This window comes from Nycticebus coucang, chromosome 15, assembly GCF_027406575.1.
Source record: "Nycticebus coucang isolate mNycCou1 chromosome 15, mNycCou1.pri, whole genome shotgun sequence".
In the NCBI taxonomy this organism is placed as follows: Eukaryota; Metazoa; Chordata; class Mammalia; order Primates; family Lorisidae; genus Nycticebus; species Nycticebus coucang.
The window spans coordinates 78,955,643-78,974,824 of NC_069794.1; the positions used below are offsets into that span (position 1 = coordinate 78,955,643).

The 19,182-nt window shown below is 41.1% G+C and overlaps 1 protein-coding gene across 1 annotated transcript in view; it reads right to left on the reverse strand.

Moving 5' to 3' along the window:
* The window catches only part of FLT1 (fms related receptor tyrosine kinase 1), a 187,719-nt gene that overhangs the window by 128,345 nt on the left and 40,192 nt on the right, over window positions 1–19,182 (reverse strand). Inside the window, exons 4-6 of the mRNA XM_053563427.1 lie at window positions 7,904–8,028; window positions 2,830–2,992; window positions 2,589–2,725 (exon numbers count right to left, since the gene is read on the reverse strand). Of these exons, the coding sequence (XP_053419402.1) occupies window positions 2,589–2,725; window positions 2,830–2,992; window positions 7,904–8,028 (425 nt within the window). The remainder of the gene's footprint in view (window positions 1–2,588; window positions 2,726–2,829; window positions 2,993–7,903; window positions 8,029–19,182) is intronic.

Here is a 19,182-nt window from a genome sequence, read left to right on the forward strand (position 1 = left end):
GCGTTTTTTCACAACAGCCTAGGGAGATTGGCAGGCTGATTGCCCTCCTACTGGTTAAAGAAAGTGAAAAGACAGATGCAGGCCAAGGTAGGCCAGGAACTCAGGTCTTCCCAGTATAATCTCATGTCCTTCCTCTAGCCCCTCTCTCCACACAGTACCCTGTCCTGCAGGTACACCTACCACACACACAACCTGGGCAGCAATTGCCTTTAGAGTGGCTCAATGACAGCATTTCTCTTAATAAGTTACCATGTGAGTTTTCTGTGCTTCCCTACTAGAAGTGAAGGGAAAGATAATGAGACCTGGCTATCCCTACTAAGCTGTTAGAATCCTACAGTTTCTTTATTTCACTATTTGAGTAATGGTTGCCAATTTCTTCTGCTCAGTCATAGTAAATGGATCTGGGGACATACAAAGCCATGGACAAGTTTAGTCAACACTTAGAAGGTGCCCCGTGTTTATCTCAGGGAAGTCTAGGACAAGCCCTCAGGCTCAGTAGTCTGAATGGGCAACAGTGACCTGTCCTCTGCTGTGAAAAGATGAGCTCACATTGCCTTCTCCTTTAATTGTTCCTTTTCTTTTCTTTTCTTTCTTTTTTTTTAAGTATTGCATGTTATAACACATAATATGTTACTTCCTCCTCTCACTCCTTCCCCATGGTAGGGGACGAGTATGGAAGCACAGTCAGGGGACATGAAAAAAAGACTTTGGATGCTGTCCAGAACTGATCTTTGGGATTTGAATTTAGCTCTCCTCTGTGCCATATTTAACAAATGTCTACCACCTGTCCTTTTCCTTCCCTGTTGGAATAGACAAACACGTTTAGCCCTTCTCTTCAGGAACCAGAAAAAAGACTATCACTACTATCAAAAGCCAGAGAACCATTCCCCTGACATAGACTGAGGAGAATTTCTGCCTCTCTGTGTACACAGGTATTACTTCTCCCTCTGAGAACTCTTTCATTCCCAAATTTGAGTAACGTTGATATTGTTTCTGATGTGGAAAATAGCTCATCTGTGTTTTAGAATTGCTCTGTCCATGACTGCAGCCACCAGTTGGATGTGGCTATTAAAAATAAAATAAAAAATTCAGTTTCTCAGTTGCTCTAGCTACATTTCAGGTGTTCATTCACCATATGTGGCCAGTGGTTATTGTGTTGGACAGCACAGATAGAGAATATTTCCATCACAGCAAGTTCTACCGGATAGGGCCAACTTAGAAGATTATTGGTGTTCAACAGATGTATCATCAATACTCTTTCCTACAGTAGCAACACTAATAGGTTAAAAGTTATCTTCCCTCATGGCATTTATTGAGAATATTTAATTTCTATCAACTCCCCCCCCCAAAAAAATACTGCTACAAGTAATAATAGCTTTTTTTGAGACAGAGTCTCACTCTGTTGCCCTGGGTAGAGTGCCGTGGCATCAGCCTAGCTCACAGCAACCTCAGACTCCTAGTCTCAAGTGATTCTCTTGCCTCCGCCTCTCAAGTAGCTGGAACTACGGGTGCGTACCACCACACTTGGATAATTTTTTCTATTTTGGTAGAGACAGGATCTCACTCTTGCTCCAGCTGGTCTCAAACTCATGAGCTCAGGTGATCCTGCTGCCTCAGCCTCGCAGAGTGCTAGGATTACAGGTGTGGGCCACTGTGCCCAGGCCTAGCATTTTAATTTAAATGAAACAATATCACTTTTTAGAAAATAGTTTGTGACTGACACGTTCTTAAAGCAGGGTACTTGTTACATCTTTTTGTTGTCAAGTTATTCTATTTCCAAGAAATGTTGATGGAAAAAAACTAGCTTGTAGGACTGAGGCATTCATCATTCACACATAATTTAATCATAAATTGACTTTGTGATTGGGGAATCTGCAGGATTACCTAATGATTATCCTTGGGATATGCTACATAAATCACACTAATACATAAGAAGTAGGGGCTGGAACTACTGTCAAAATTTTCTTAATGTTTGATCATAGTTCCCCATTTACATAGTTTTAAAATAAGCATTGTTTGCAAGGATGTTTGAATGAGGGAAGCTGACTCAGTCTTCATTCTTTTCATTTTCTGGAGGACAGAATTGCTCCTCTGACGCTGAACAAATGGAATATTGGATGGCCAAACTGTAGTATCTTCTCCAAACATGCTCCAATCAGGTGCCTGACTGTCTGCCAGCACCTTACATGAATGCGCTGACAAAGACAACCTTCTGGAAAATTGTTGTTGTTGTCACAAAAGACAGTCCCTGCCTGGCATTTAGTGATAAATTTCTCTCTCATCTCTAAATCCTAGAGGATAGTTTCCAAGAATGAAACAGTCCCTTTTTCCACACATCATCATGCAATAGAAATACCAGGCTAGACACTTCCAAACAGAACTGTTAGACATCAAAAGACGGTATCTAGGCAGATCACCCTCTGAAATCCCAGGCCAGGAAAGCACCCAAGCCCAGCCCAAAACATCTTTGTTGACTAACACTCCCACAGGAGTCCGATTTTCTGATTTTTCTCATCTCAAAAACCCAGGGGGATTTTACTTGCTAAAAATAAATACTGTTCCAAGAAATAGAAACATGGGTCACTCACTTCACCAGGGTAACTCCAGGTCATTCGAACTCTGGTGTTCAAGGGAGTGGTGGCAGTACAGTTGAGGGTCAGAGTCTGACCTCTGAGTAACCTGACCGGGCTCAGAGTGCTTATTTGGACATCTGTGATCGTATTGGCTGCAAGAAGAAGAGAGAAAGAAAATTTTTTAATGACCGTTTCATTAAGCAGATCGACCATAGAGCATGCTGGCTTACATTCCTACCTTTGCAGGATCACTTACTTTGTCGATGAGTGAGATAGTTCATCTGATACACATGTCCATTGACTGTTGTTTCACAGGTCAGAAGCCCTATTTCTCTGTATGTTGCACTTGGTATTATAAAGCCCTTTCTACTGTCCCAGATTACTCTTTTTCCATCAGGGATCAGAGTGTCATGTGGAAACTGAAAAGGAAGAAACGCATTAATGAAATCCTATTAGCACTCTGGGGAAACTGCTATTTCACTAGTAGTTTGTGAAGATGTAATTTTCATCTGAAATAATACAGATAAAAACTCTAGTGTGTTATAATTGGTTCTTTAGTTTTCTTTGCACATAACAAAATATATTTGTATTATGATAAATTATAGTAATTTTTTTTTTATAGACAGAGTCTCACTTTATCGCCCTCAGTAGAGTACCATGGCGTCACAGCTTACAGCAATCTCCAACTCCTGGGCTAGGGTGATTCTCCTCAGCCTCCCAAGAAGCTGGGACTACAGGCACCTGCCACAACGCCCAGCTATTTTTTTGGTTGCAATTTGGCCGGGGCCAGGTTTTGAACCCACCACTCTCAGTATATGGGGCCAGTGCCCTACCCACTGAGCCACAGGTGCTGTCCAAATTATAGGAATTTCGATAATTTATTATCAGCCTTGGGAATAAGTGGCAGCTACACAGGATAGTCCTGGTTGTCCTGTCAGATTCTAGGGGGAGCCTGGAACTCTCTGGCTTCTGGAAATCTTCACAATAAACTGGTCTGATACTCAACAGAGAGACCAGTTAACATTTTTCCACTGGGGCTACCAGGTTATCCTTATGTGTCTTCATCATCTGGAGCCTTTAATAGCCTGGAACTTGTTTTCCCATTTTGCATGGTTTACTCAAGTGGTGGCTGTCTGCAAAGGACTATGAATAATTCCAGGTCCTCCGAGATTCATGCATTAACTTGGTATTCACTGGGGTTATCATTCTATGGATTCTGGTGCTCAGAAGGAAGATATTGAGTCTGCCTTTGGGAAGGAAAAGCCCAGAAGCTGAAGCTGCTGAGAGTGAAGACAGCCTCTGGGGGCCAGGACACTGGAATGAATGAAGTGCTCTGAAAGTCTCACTTCAAATATGGCGAGACCAAACAGAATAAAAGAATCCACAATTTGATTTTCTCCTTCACCTTCTTTTGACATCAAAGACTTAATATTTATTTATTTATTTTTGAGACAGAGCCTCAAGCTGCCACCCTGGGTAGAGTGCCGTAGCATCTCAGTTCACAGCAATCTCCAACTCCTGGATTCAAGCAATTCTCCTGCCTCCACCTCCCAAGTAGCTGGGACTACAGGTGCCCGCCACAGTGCCTGGCTATTTTTTGGTTGCAGCCATCATTGTTGTTTGGCAGGCCCGGGCTGGATTTGAACCCACCAGCTTAGGTGTATGTGGCTGGCGCCTTGGCCGCTTGAGCCACAGGACTTAATTTTTTTTTTTGTAGAGACAGAGTCTCACTGTACTGCCCTTGGGTAGAGTGCCATGGCGTCACACGGCTCACAGCAACCTCTAACTCTTGGGCTTATGCGATTCTCTTGCCTCAGCCTCCCGAGCAGCTGAGACTACAGGCACCCACCACAACGCCCGGCTATTTTTTTGTTGCAGTTTGGCCAGGGCTGGGTTTGAACCCGCCACCCTCAGCATATGGGGCCAGCGCCCTACTCACTGAGCCACAGACGCCGCCCCAAGGACTTAATTTTTAAAGAATATAGTACAAACACTCTGTTTGGGGATTAAACTTTATAAAGGGCCATTGATTCATAGAGTGGCCCAGCCAAATTCTCCTGAGGCCAGGTTGCCAGTCCAACTTCAGAGGTAGTAGACTCTGACTATCACTCTTCTGTATGCTCAAATGGAAAAGGAAAAACAGAATGAGATTACCTTCCCTCATCAGATTATTTAAAAAAAAAACAAACAAACAACATTCCAAACAGTCATAAAGAAATTTTCTAGCTTTTTTGTTTTGAAACATGGCCTCGCTCTGTCTCCTGGGCTGGAGTGCAGTGGTGTCATCAGATCTCAGTGTAACTTCAAACTTCAGGACTCAAGCAATCCTCCTGCCTCAGCCTCCAAGTAGCTGAGACTACAAGCACGGCCCCCATGCCTACTAATTCTTCTATTTTTTGTAGAGATGGAGTCTTGTTCTTGCTTGGGCTGGTCTCAAACTCCTGGCCTCACATGATCCTCCTCCCTCAGCCTGCTAAAGTGCTAGGATTACAGGGGTGAACCACAGCACCCAGTTCTACTTCCATTTTTAAAAGTACGCTTGACATCCCTCTCTCTACCCAGTTATCTTTTATATTTATTTTATACTGCTTGTTGAAGGAGCTAATCTGGATTTTTGATCCTTTGGCAGAAATTTCTAGTCGAAAAGTCACTGGTTCCTCCTTCCCAGTGAATATATCTACACTGATAACGTGTTACCTGTGTTACTTGAGTCTGAAATTAATTACATCCTGTTTACAAAGAACTCAAAGCAATGAAAGGATCCATTTCGTGTTTTACTAAGTCAAGATTCTACCTGTAAACTCAGGAATGTTCTGTATTCAGTAGGAAATGAACATTCTGTTGTAATTTAATTCCAACAATTAAGGGAAAAACTCAAGAAAAATTTAAGTCAGGGATTCAAATCTATGGTGCTTTAAAAATAAGTGAAAAAAGCATGTGCCCAATCTATAGGCAAGGTTTGATTCCTCAGCACGAGTCTGATCTATTCATTTCTGGATAGATTTCTAGTAGTATTCCATTGACAAAATAACTTTATTTTGAGCTGACAAGAACTAAAACAGTAAGAGACCATGTAGCCTATTAGCTGTGGCTGTCACCGCACTGTCATAAGGGTGCAGACCCACGGGCAGGCTGATCTCAGCATGGACAGAGGGCCTGCACGGGGCCTGTCTTCAGCTGACCGTGGTGCTGTCAAACCAGGTGTAGGAAGAGGAGAAGGAGAGGACTGCAAATTATCAGAAAAGGGTCAATAAGAGAAAGGGAAGGGAAAAATATTAATTTCATCTCAGCAGAGGGATGTACTAGGTTAGAATGTTTGCAAAAATAATATGTGCCAAACCAAATTTGGATTTTACTTCTCTTCTTTTAAAAAAATTGTGCATTGTAGATCTTAGGCAGAAAAACAGAGTAAATAAACACTCCACTGCCCCAACTTTTTACACGTGGTTGGAATGTTCCTTATGACCAAAAACCTGTCTGTGTTAGGGCTTGTGTGAAAGAGAGAAGGTCCTCCTCCCCATAAGCGTTTTCCACATTAATAATTCTATAGCGATTATGATTTCAGACTAAGTAGTAATGCCATGCTACTGAAAACATGACTTGATAATCAGGTACAGTACTAGGTATAAGTAAATAATACTTATTTACTTGAATAGGGCTTGAATACTTGAATAGGGCTTATCTTGTACTTAGAACAGAACAGACCCCGTTCTACGTGCTTTCCTTATGTTGCTCCTTTGGCCTTCCTAACAACCATGTGAGGTGGTGCTACTGTGATCACCCCATTCCCCAAATGGGGAAACTGCAGTCGAGAGAGGTTCAATAATTTGTTAGTTTGCCAAGCAGGTAAGTGGTGGTGTGGAAAGAATTCAGGCACCGTGACATCAGCCTCTGCTCTTAACCACTGCGGACTTCTTCCTTCATAAGCTAGACCAATACAGAAGTTTCGGTACCCAGCATGGCAAGGAAGTCCCTACCACCCTGGAAACCTTGCTTTTTGCTTTACCAATGAAACATTTCACTCTCCTGATGTTTCCAGCTCTGACAAGACAATAATTTTATCTTTCCTGATGATGATACACAGGTGTAATGGAAGCCAAAGTCTGTGTCTGATGCACTATGCCAGGGGTCCTCAAACTGCGGCCCGTGGGCCACATGAAGCAGTGTGAATTGTATTTGTTCCTGTTTTGTTTTTTACTTCAAAATAAGATTATGTGCAGTGTGCACAGGAATTTGTGTATAGTTTTTTTGTTTTTTTTTTTAAACTATAGTCTGGCCCTCCAACTGTCTGAGGGACAGTGAATTGGCCCCCTGTTTAAAAAGTTTGAGGACGCCTGCGCTATGCTGAGGGCTTAAATGAACAAGATAGAAGAGTGAACGCCAGGGAAGCCGGCTCCAGATCAGTGGGTGATCCTGACAATCACTCTTCAAACCCTCAGCACCAAAGGTTTCCTGAGTACCTGCCATGAGGTGGACAGTGCTAGGTGCTGCTTTGGGAAATCTTACATTTTGTCTTAAAACTCTACGCTGTCAGAATTTAGTACTGTTTACCTAACAATTGCAATCAGTGTAACCTGGCTTATTGTACCCTCAATGAATCCCCAACAATAAAAAAAAAAAGGAAGTTCTTTAAATTAAAAAAAAAAAAAAAGAATTTAGTACTGTTTTCCATTAGGGGAGTTTTCATCCACTTCTTAATCCTAAAGTACTCCTAATTCTTCTTGCTGATTAATTAACTAGAATGTCATCTATTTTTGTTTATTAGATTCTACTCTTAAATCCTTTTCCACATGTACAATTTATAACATAACATAAAGAAAAGTCTCACGTATGGCTTTCTTCCCATGCATTCCCCCTTTTTTTCCTAAGAGGCTAAGTTTGGAGGCCCAGCGGGAGATAAGCCTTTTGTCTCCTTTATCAAAAGCTCCATATGCACAAAGTGAGGGGCAATGCCTGGGGAAGCAGGCGCTCTGGTGACAGCTCTGATTTAGGCAATAATCTGGATGAGCTGCTCTCTGCCAAATTATTAATTTACATAAGCAGTAGAATTAGTATTTCTCACATCTGCATACCCTCAGACTTGTGGCAATATAGACAAGTTTTTAGTTCTTTCATTAATCACATAGATTTATGCTGAAGATGTCATCTTATTCTATTTCCGTACATGCATGGGTACAACTGCTTATAGTTCATAGTAAAAGAATGGTCCAGAAAAGTCCACGGAGAAGCCCAAATGTTTGAAGGGAAATTATTCCAGAGAGACAAAATGGTTAAAACTTTATGCTCATTTGCAGTAAAAATATTCTGAGAGTAACAATGCTCAGTTTTACCTTTTTTAATGTAACAGTGATGTTAGGTGATGTAACCCGGCAGGGGATGACGAGCGCCCTTCCTTCAGCCATGTATATGACTTCAGGTATTTCACTGTACATCTCTACAAAAGGTCTACCTGTATCTGAATGAGAAAAAAACGAAATATATGTATATGAACAATTGAAATACAAGCATGCAGACGCTGCCGCTGGTGCGGTAATGTGGGCACTGTCACAGTTACCCCATCTTCCCCTTAGTGTAATCCATAAAGCCACATTCTCTGTTTCTGAATTTGGCCCTCTGTGTTTCTACTCAGAAAAAGAATAAAACTTGATTTCTTGTTCAGTTCTCGGCCTTCGATCAGATTGCCCTAAGGCTCTAATATGCAACTGTGACAAGTGCAGTCAGAGAGAAAGGAGACTATTTTGCATGAACTTTTTACCACAGCTATGCTAAGTGCTCTGGGAGGCGCCCTCCAGCGCCTTTGTAAGAGCTCAAAGGACCTAGATGAAGTGGTGAAAGTCAACAACCTCCGGAGAGTTAGAGATGTACAGAAGGGCAGCAAGCCGGGGAGGGGATTATCATTTAAATGACAGAAGCGGGACTTAAAGTTCTCTAGGCCTTTCCAGGCAAACAAATAATAATAAGATCTGAGCTGCTTAGGGGGATGGGGAACGGCAGGAGAAGTTGTGTTGAATGTATTTCACATGCTTATGAGGTCCGATTCTTTAGTATGCACTTCTTATCTACTAATAGCAAAGTATGTGTGAGCTTCTGTAGAAAGGTCTGGAAAAGGCTTTAAATAATCATTAAATATCTCCTTAAAAAGTGTGGCACCTGGCCAGTCTCAGAGGCAAGTAGGATTCAAACCACCGTTCAGCTTCCCCGTATTTCCTCCAGGAAAGCAGAATGAATATGACAGCCTTTTAAAACATTCTCCCAGTCTACCCTGCCCCAGTGGTCAGGAGTCTATTAACATCCTCAGGCAATGATCTGTTCAGCATCCTTGGGTTCTGATGTTCCCTGTTCTCTTGGCTCCAGCCTCTTATGCTCAAGTGGAAAGGAGTTCTGTGAACTCTTTCCATCTAGACCTGAAAGAACCAGCCAGACTCCCTCAGCCCCACCTGTTCGCTGGTCCTCTTTGAGATCTCTGGTTAGGAAGCTCATTCTGGGTGCTGGAGAATGACTCCATTCTGAGTGGAGAATAACTTCAAGAGAAATAAAAGCCATAGCAGGCAATGGTTGCCCAAACTAGATGGTGGCTACAGTGATTTTATGGATGGAATTTATCCCCCCTCAGGAGACACATTAAAGTCTCCCTGTACTTGTGCATATGACCTCATCTGGACGGAGGGTTGTTACCAATGTAATTACTTAGTAGGAATGGGCCGCTAATCCTCTGGGATTGGCTTCCTTGTAGGACGGCCCTGTGTAGACAAGCATACAAGCTGTACAGACTTAGGCCACATGAAGACAGGGGCAGAGACTGGTGCGATGCAGCTCCAAGTCCAGGGTTTCCGAGGATTGCGGACAACACCAGAATGGAGGAAAAGGCAAGGGAGGAGTTCCCTGCAGATACCAGAGGGGCATTGGCCCTGCTCACACCTTGATTTCAGATTTGTAGTATTTAGAACTGTAAGACAATAAATTCCTGTAGTTTTAAGCCCAAAAAGAAAAAAAAAATGTGGGCATTGCTGTAGCCTGCCGCAGACGGGATAGTCTGCACACAGCTGTGTGGGATGTGAGAACTGGAGCGGGCCCTGGAGAGACATTTCACTGCAGCCTTGCTCACAGCCCCAAGCACTTGTATAATTCTCACTTAATGTCTTCTTAAGGTCTTAGCAAGCCCTCTTCCTTCCTGCATCCTTCTCTACTCCTGCCCACCCCAGGGACTCTCCCTGCACCCCCAGTGGTCCTGTTACAACAGCAAATGCTGAACTGGCAGTTTATTTCTCTGGGTACTCCTCGGATGATGAATTCCTAGAGGAGATAAAAGGATCGTATTCTTTTGTCTCGTGTGTACGGAATGAATGAATTTGTGAATAGCTCTCCAGCCCTATCATTTTACAGATGAGAAGAGAGGTGCAAACAAATGATGTGAGGATGAACATGGCCAGGCCTGGTGGTCAATTTCTCCTGCTCTGATACAGGACTCCTTCCCCAGGGGCTGAATCTCTGCCTGAATCCCCTACTTCACCCCCCCAACCGCTCCACCCCAGGAAGGGCTTCAGGTGACAATGGTTTATGTGGAGATGGAGGCTGATTTTCACATGTTCAGTGGGGTAAGTTAAGTGCCATGCTGTAGCGTTAGAGAAATTGTGAAAAGGAGATGAGCATCAGAGGATGGGTTGTGAGCGCAGGTTTCGGGGGCAGGCTGACAACAAGGGGGTGGCAATACACCATGGTGATTAATCAGAGGACACTGGTCACAGCCTGGGTTTGAATCTTGGTTCTCATCCTTTGTAGCTAGGAGACTTTGAGCAAATAAATCGTTTCACCCCCTGTGACTCATCTGTAAAATCTATGCCAAAGGAATATTATGAGGATTACGTGAATTAAATATATGTAAAGCACTTAAAATAGTGACTGACCTTCTTTAGCTCTATGTATTAGCTGTTAATTTTATTTTTTTAATTATTATTATCAGACTCTTGAACTTCGGAGGTAGGGTAGGTAGGTATGAAAATCACAAATTAACTCATCATCTTAACTATAAAAAGTATAAATACGTATTTGTATAAATGGCATAGAAATAAAGATTGGAAACAAATACACTAAAATGTTAACAATGATTATCTTCAAGTAGTAGCTTTATAGGTTATTAATGTTTTCTTATTTACTTTCTGTATTTGTCAGTCTTTCTAGAATGATCATGCATTATTTTATCACAGTATTTTAATTTTGAAAGTCAAAATCAAATTATAACTTAGCATTCCTTTTTCTTTAAGGTAAATTATGAATTTTGCATTTGATTTACTTTAGATTTGTCTTCTATAATTGAATGAGACATTAACTATCACAGTGAATAAAGTTATATGTATATTTATTAGAAAATCTCAATAGGTGTAGTAACATATGCAGAGAGGAAAAGTTAATTATACAGAGACAAGGGTTCCTTATCAGCATTAAATTCCTTCTTTAAATAAAGTTGCTGAGTTAGTCATTCAGCCAGGGACTACTGGGATTTGATCATTCCTTTCCTTCCTCCTATGAGTCTATTTTTTTTTTTTTTTTTGGTCTCTTTTGTGAGTCCCAAGGTAAACACAAACACTAGGAAATGGTTTAATTCATTTAACTAAACTATAAATCCTTCATACTTAATTTACTGTCTCCTTAAGAAACAATTTCAACAAAAGACACTGGCATGAAAAGTTCCTACAGGAAATAGTAAACATTAGTGTAGTCATTTCTGGACTAATGAATGCCAAACCCACATGAAAATAGAAGAGGCTAATTCAATATGCCTTTGAATTTCTTCTTTCCCTTTGTTATTTTAGATCCCACAAACACTTAAATTTTACTATAGCTATTGCCCTTTAAAAGTCAGTACCAATTTCATCACAGGACCCCCTGAAATTCATGTCAGAACTTTAGTGATTTGTGTCCATCCCATACAATTCAAAACACATAGTTTGGGACAGTCAGTATAGGCATTATAAATCCACTGTGTTTGCAAATGAACTTGTGTCTACAGACACACAAACACAAAGTCCTCTCTGGGCATATTAATAGTATATTTCCTCTGCAATTTTTTTCAAGGAAGGGCTAAGAATTAAGTTGCCTGACATATTATAATATAAACATATTTTGTTTTGTAGGGCCAAAGATACAGAAGAGGTCATGGTTCCATTAATATCACCAGTAAAACTACTAACTACTCCCATAGGGGACATTTGTCTTTGTCACAAAATTAAAAAAGACTTCCAAACCCAGCCAGCACTGCAGAGTGGTTTCCTGAGACCAAATTGGCTGGTTGTTGAAAGAGTGAGGAAGAAGCTGCTCCAAAGCCTGCCGGTGTACTGGCAGCGCAGACACACTGTCACCAGGGCCTCATGCCAGCACATAGTTAGGTGGAGGTCACGCTGCCTTCACCTCCCTGAACTCTGAGCTCAAAGCGGTGACAGGAAACTGGCACAGAATATGAGGTTTTCTCACCCAGAGGGAGTGACTGGGCTGTCACTTATCCTTCAGAACAGCAAGCAGACTTGGGCACAGGGAAAGATCAAACGAGGACCCTTGCTCGGAGTGGAATTATGTCTATTTTTTAAAGGTGTTTTTTCCTTTGGAAACTCTCGCCGGCACTGTAAGGTGCACAGACACAAGGCCCCAGGTGCCATCCTTGGTCTACTCCACTTCCAGCTGGTGTCACCTGGGAAGACTTCTGCTGGGCTGAGAGTCAGTCAGTGACCCCCCAAATTTACGGAGCGTTTATTTTTATTTATTTTTATTTTTTTATAGAGACAAGAGTCTCACTGTACCGCCCTCGGGTAGAGTGCCGTGGCGTCACACGGCTCACAGCAACCTCTAACTCTTGGGCTTACCCGATTCTCTTGCCTCAGCCTCCCAAGCAGCTGGGACTACAGGCACCTGCCACACGCCCGGCTATTTTTTTTGTTGTTGCAGTTTGGCCGGGGCTGGGTTTGAACCCGCCACCCTCGGCATATGGGGCCGGCGCCCTACTCCCTGAGCCACAGGCGCCGCCCTAGGGAGCGTTTTTTATTTGAGGAGAGGTTCAAGAGTAAACACTTTGTTTTCTAGCACATGTACAGTTTTATGATTTTTATTAACTTTTTCTGATTTCCTTTCCTTTTAATTTCAATTTTCTTACTGTGAAGTCCTGCTCATGAGGATTCCTAATTATTTTAAAGAGGATGTGATTTTCATTTATTGAAGATTAAGTAGAAAGGATAAGAAACTAACCAATCCCACGAAGAGGGCCCTATCTAGACTTGAGTTTTCACATAATGCTCATGGCACATTCTCTAGAACAGACCACAAAACATACCTCCATAACCTTAAAAGGATACAAATAATACAAAGCATAGTGTGTGACTACAGTGTAATGAAATCAGAAGTCAATACCAGAGAGAAATTTGAGAAATTAAAAAATATGTGAGAATTAAATAACACACTCTTTAATAACTACTGGGTCAAAGAAGGAATCAAAAGAGAAATTAGAAAATACTTTGGAATGAATGGAAATGAAGACACAACTTACCAAAACTTACGGGATGAAGCAAAAATAGTGTTTTGAGGGAAATTTACAGCTATAAATGCCTATACTGCAAAAGGAGAACAATCTCAAACCAGTAACCTAAACTTCCATCTTAGAACACTAAGAACAACCTAAACATAAAGCAAGGGGAAGGGAGGCGATAATAAAGGTTAATAGGCATTAATGGAAGAGAACAGAAATCAAAAGCTGGTTCTTCGAAAAGATGAACACAACCAACAAAACTATCCAGACAAGCCAAGAAAAAGAGTGAGAAGACTTAAAGTACTACAATCAGAAACAAAACAATGGATATTACCACTAACATTACTAAAACAAAAAACATTATAAGGCAATATTACAACTGTATGCCAATAAGTTAGCAGATAACAGGTGCAATGGACAAATTTTCTAGAAAGACATAAACTACTGAAATGACCTTAACACGAATTGGATAACCAAAAATGATCTATAGCTAGAGTAAATTAGTAATTAAAATAAACTTTACATAGGAAAAGCAAGGCCAGATGGCAAGTGAATTCTACTAAACGTGAACTAATACCAAGTTTCACAAACTTTTCCAAAAAAACAGACGAGAAGGGAAAAGTTTCCAACTCATTTATGAGACTAGTATTAATCTGATACAGATACGAAAGACATCACAAGAAAACTACAGATCATCTCTCTACGAATAGAGATGTGAAAAGAACACAACAAAATACTATCAAACTAAGTCCAGGAACATAGAAAAAGAATTATATTATGTGGGATTTGTTACAAGAATGTAAGATTGGTTTAATATAAAAAATCAATAGGGTGGCGCCTGGGCTCAGCGGGTAGGGCGCCGGTCCCATATGCCGGAGGTGGTGGGTTCAAACCCAGCCCCAGCCAAAAAAAAAACCACACACACACAAAAAAATCAATATAATTAATATACCATATCAATAGAATAAAACCAAAAACCACATGATAATCTCAATTCATAATGAGTATTTGACCAAAATCCAAACCCTGTGCATGACAAAAGCACTCTGAAAACTAGGAATAGACTGAAACTTCCTCAACTTGATAAATGGCATCTACAAAAAAATTAACAGCTAGAATCATAACTTCATGGTGAAATACAACAGAATTGTCCACTGTCACTGCTTCTGATTCAACAGTGTACTAGAGGGTCTAGCCAGGGCAACTAGGGGGAAAAAAAAGAAAGAAAGAAAGAAAGAAAAGAAAAGAAAAAAGGAAAAGAGAAATTAAAGGCGTCCAGATTAGAAAGATCAAGATGCCACAGCTACTTTGAAAAACAGTTTCTATTTTTTTTCTTTTTTTATGGGAACAGAGACTCACTTTGTCACCCTGGGTAGAGTGCCATAGCATAATAAGTCACAGCAATCTCAAACTCTCTTGCCTCAGCCTCCTGATTAGCTGGGACCTCAGGCACCCACCGCAATGCCCAGCTATTTCTTAGAGATGGGTCTTGCTCTTGCTGAGACTGGTCTTGAACTCCTGAGCTCAAGCAATCTACCGGTCTCGGCCTCCCAGAGTGCTAGGATTACAGGCATGAGCCACTGCGCCCAGCCCTACAGTTTCTATTTTAGATGACATGATTTTAGAAAATGCTGAGGAATCCAGTAAAAAACTACTGGCACAAATAAATGAGTTCAGCAAGATAACAGCATACAAGATCAATGTACAAAAATGAGTTACATTTCTATACACTTGCAATGAATAATCTGAAATGAAATTAAGAAAATAATCCCATTTATAAGAGCATCAAAAAGAATGAAGTATTTAGGAATATGTTTAACAAACCGAGTGAAAAACTTATACTTTAAAACTATAAAGCATTGTGAAAATAAATGAAACAAGATATAAATAAGTAGGAAAACATTCCATGTTCATAGATGTCAATGCTTCCCAAACAGATCTACAGAGTCAATGCAATCCCGATCAGAATCCCAGACAAGCTCCTTGTAGAAATTGATAAGGTGATTCCAGCATTTATATGGAATTGCAGAGATTCAGAGTAGGCAAACCATCTTGAAAAAGAAGAGAAAAATTGGAGGACTCAACATTTCTCAATTTCAAACTAAAACTACAGACAGTGATGATGAAGGCAGTGTGGTGCTGGCATAAGGATGAACGTAGATCATGGAATAGAACTTAGAATCGAGAAATTAACCCAGGTGTCTACGGTCAACTGATGTTCACAAGACTATTCAATGGGGGAAGAATCAACTTTTCAACAAATGTTATTTAAACAATTCCACATGCAAAAAATGGAGTTGGACCCCTCTCTCATACTCAGGAGACAAGGGAGGAAATTCTCTCAAGAGATCTTGATCAACTCCTCTCTTTCTGGGGCACTGGGTTCTCCCTAGAGAGAAGCCTTGATGCACTCCATCAGGAGAGTATTCCCTTCACAGCGAAGGAGGAATCAGGAGTCAGGTTCTGTCAATGGGCTGCACTGATGACCTATGCCACCCTGGGACTCTTGGGGACTCAGCTTCCCCCGCTATAACATGGCTGGGCACTTTTCTGTTCCCAAACTCATGATTTGTTATGCATTCATTTGGAATGTTTACACTAAGTGTGGCACACTGAGATCCGTGGGGGAGACAGGCAAAGAAGGCCCCTGAGTGGAGGAGCTGGATGCGAGATGAGAGGAGTCGTGGCATTGAGAATGTGCGGCCCGTGCCTAGAGACGGCAGTCCCTGCTTGCTGCAGGCAGTTGTTGCCAAGTGGAAATATGGGCCAGCATGGCTAGAATTTCCAGCATTTAAAGATAAGCAAGAAATCAGATTTTTATTTGAACTCTTGCAATAATTAAGCATTGGCAGCCAAAAATGCTGTGCCTGCCAATCAAAACGTGTGCCAGCTAAATCTGGGCTGCACACTTTCAGTTTGCAACCCTGCCCACAGCCTTGCCCACACCACGCCCACCCCTCATACTGCACGCAGAGGTCTGAGGGAATTGGGTAGAAACTCAAGAAAGGACCCGTTGGAAAGACCAGAGTCTTTGGAGTCAACCAGACGTGGGTCCAAAGTTCGGTTTGATAATTCAGGAAGTATGCAACATTGAACACTATAGTGAATTTCTGCAACTTCTCTGTAGAAGGAGACTGGTAATAGAACTTATCTCATTGGGTTGTTGTGATAATGAAATGAGATGACATCTGTAATGAGTCTGAGCCACATATCAGTAAATGATGGTTACATACACCAGGTGCTTAATGGCTGTCAACAGTGGAAAGGTCCTGAGGCATCATCTCCTCCAGTCCCCCGGGTGAGCTCCTGTCCTGTGCTTGAATACCTAGACACATGGGGAGCTCCAAGATAATTCCTCCCACTTCAGGGTAGCTTCCGACATTAGAAAGTGGTTCCTACATCAAGCTGAAATCTGCCTGCTTTGCCTTCTTTCATTCTCAGATAGTTGTTCTGCCATCTGGGATTAGACGTCATCTTAGATTAGAAAGATGACGCTTAATCTCTTTTTTACATAAGAAAACTTTGAAGGAGACTATCACACTCACGTCTGCTATTTTCCCAGCTAGTTCTTTACTTTTTTCAATCACTTTTTAAAAATTTCCTTGTCAATGAAAATAATAAAACCATCAAATTACTCAAATGATGGCAATGAAGTATAGCAGGTTAAATAATTTGTTTGAAACTCTTGTTTTTTATGGGGATTTTTGGGGAAAGGAGATCTTTATTTCTCATAGACGATTCTAGTAGGCTGGGAGGCAGAGCCTCTAACTAGAAGCCAGAAACACATGCTTCAGAAATTTCTGTTTTTAATGTCCCTCTTGAAGTGTAAACCAAATAGTAAGTCTGGTGTTACCTTTACTGTAAACATTACATATTTATTAATGCAACCTGAGGGTGGATTTTTTTTGTGTGTGTGTGAATGTGGAGTCAACTAAAAGCCTTAAGTCTTTCCCGAGTGTGCTATCTCAGCCACAGTGCCCCCCACGCAGTACGAGGGTAGTTAGTGGGGTTTGCACACCAAATACAGACCTTTATATTTATTCCTGTCAAATCTAATTTTGCTAATCACAGTTCACTGCTCTAGTCTGTTGGAAATTTTTTGGAGCAAGATTCAGTCACGTGATATGAATTTTGTCCCCCAGGTATGGCTTATTTGCTCAGTGTGCCCTCAATTTCCTCTTTGAAGTCAGAGAAGCCAGGTAATACTAATGTAAATTTAAAATTCCATGTTTCTTTCATTTAACAAACTTTTATTTTATTTAGTTTATTTCATTTAATTTTTGAGACAGAGTCTCACTCTGTCTCCCTGGGTAGAGTGCCATGGCATCATAACTCACAGCAACCTCGGACTGCTGAATTCAAGCAATCCTCTGACCTCAGCCCCCCAAGTTGCTGGGACTATAGGCACCCGTACAACGCCTGGCTATTTTTTTTTTTTTTCTATTTTTAGTAGAGACATGGCCTCACTCTTACTCGGGCTGGTCTTGAACTCCTGAGTTCAGGCAATCCACCTTCCTTGGCCTCCCAGAGTGCGAGGATTATAGGTATGAACCACTGTAGTCAGCCTATCAAACATTTACTGAGCACCTTCTATGTACTAGACAAGGGGTCCTCAAACTGCGGCCCGCGGGCCACATGAAGCAGTGTGATTGTATTTGTTCCCATTTTGTTTTTTTACTTCAAAATAAGATATGTGCAGTGTGCATAGGAATTTGTTCATAGTTGTTTTTTTTTTAAACTATAGTCCAGCCCTCCAAATGGTCTGAGGGATAGTGAATTGGCCCCCTGTTTAAAATGTTTGAGGATGCCTGTACTAGACCTTGTACTGCGTCCTGGAGCTGGCACAGTAAATCTGATAGACTTAGTAGTCCTGATGCTCACAGAGCCTATGAAGAGGTGAGTCCTGTGTGAAAGGAGAAGATCAGTAGAAGCATCCCCTCTAATCTGGCTGAGCCCTGGGTGTCTTCCCAGAAGGGGTGATGTTTAACTCGAGACATGACAAATGAGTACGAGTAAGCTGGCACAGAAGAGCTAGGGGGAAGAGCAGGGAAGGGTGGGGAGTATGCCGCAGATATCCCTAGTCTATGCTCCCCACAGTCCTCTGCAGTACAGTCAGTTGTAACCTATTTTATTTGATCTACCAAACTGTAGGCCCCTTAAAGTCCAAAGTACCATCTTTGGACTTGCTACTCTGCCCAGAACAGTGCCTTTCACACATAGGATTACTTCTGATTAGTCCTCCTAAGTGTTAGGCAATGTATATTATCACAGTTAGTGTCCTAACAACCCCAGGAAGTCATACTCTTCTCATTATGCAGATGGGGAAACCAAGCTCAAGATATGATAATAATAACAGTAGTAGTAATAATAAACGCTTAAATATAGTGCATACTACACACCAAACTGTCCAAATGTTTTACGTATATATGAACTCCTGTAGGTATGAACGTTTTATGTTTATAAGAAGTGGTTAAGGGCAAGAACTTTGTTGCTATCTCTGCCATGTACTATTGTATGAACCTGGGCAAGTCACTTAACATTTCTGTAAGATGGAGATGGATATGATAACACTTGCAACTAAGTTCAGAGCAAGCAAGGAGGCCCCCATCACTACTCCCTTTCAACATTGTTCTGGAATTCCTAACTAATGCAGTTAAGTCAAGAAAAGGAAATAAAAGGTATATAGACTGAAAAGAGAAAAGTAAAACTTTGTTCACAGATGACATGATCATTTATATAGCAAATCCAAAAAGAATCATAAAAAACCCCTGGAACTAGTAAGTGATTGTAGAAAGCTGGAAGAATACAAAGTTAAAATCATTCAAGTCAATCACTTGCCTATATACCCCTGATGAACAAATGGAATTGAAATTTAAAAAAAAAATAATTTAGTAAAAAAATGAATGAACAATAGATTTCCCGCTAGGTCTATCTTCTCTGTTAAAATGATTATCTGAAATGTCATGATAAAATGAAAAAGTTGTCCCTACTCACGTTATAGTCTGCCATAACATTTTTAAAAATTGCTTCAAAAAAAAAAAAAAAGAAATTTAAAACACAATACCATTTGCATATCACCTAAAGGAATCAAACAGGCAT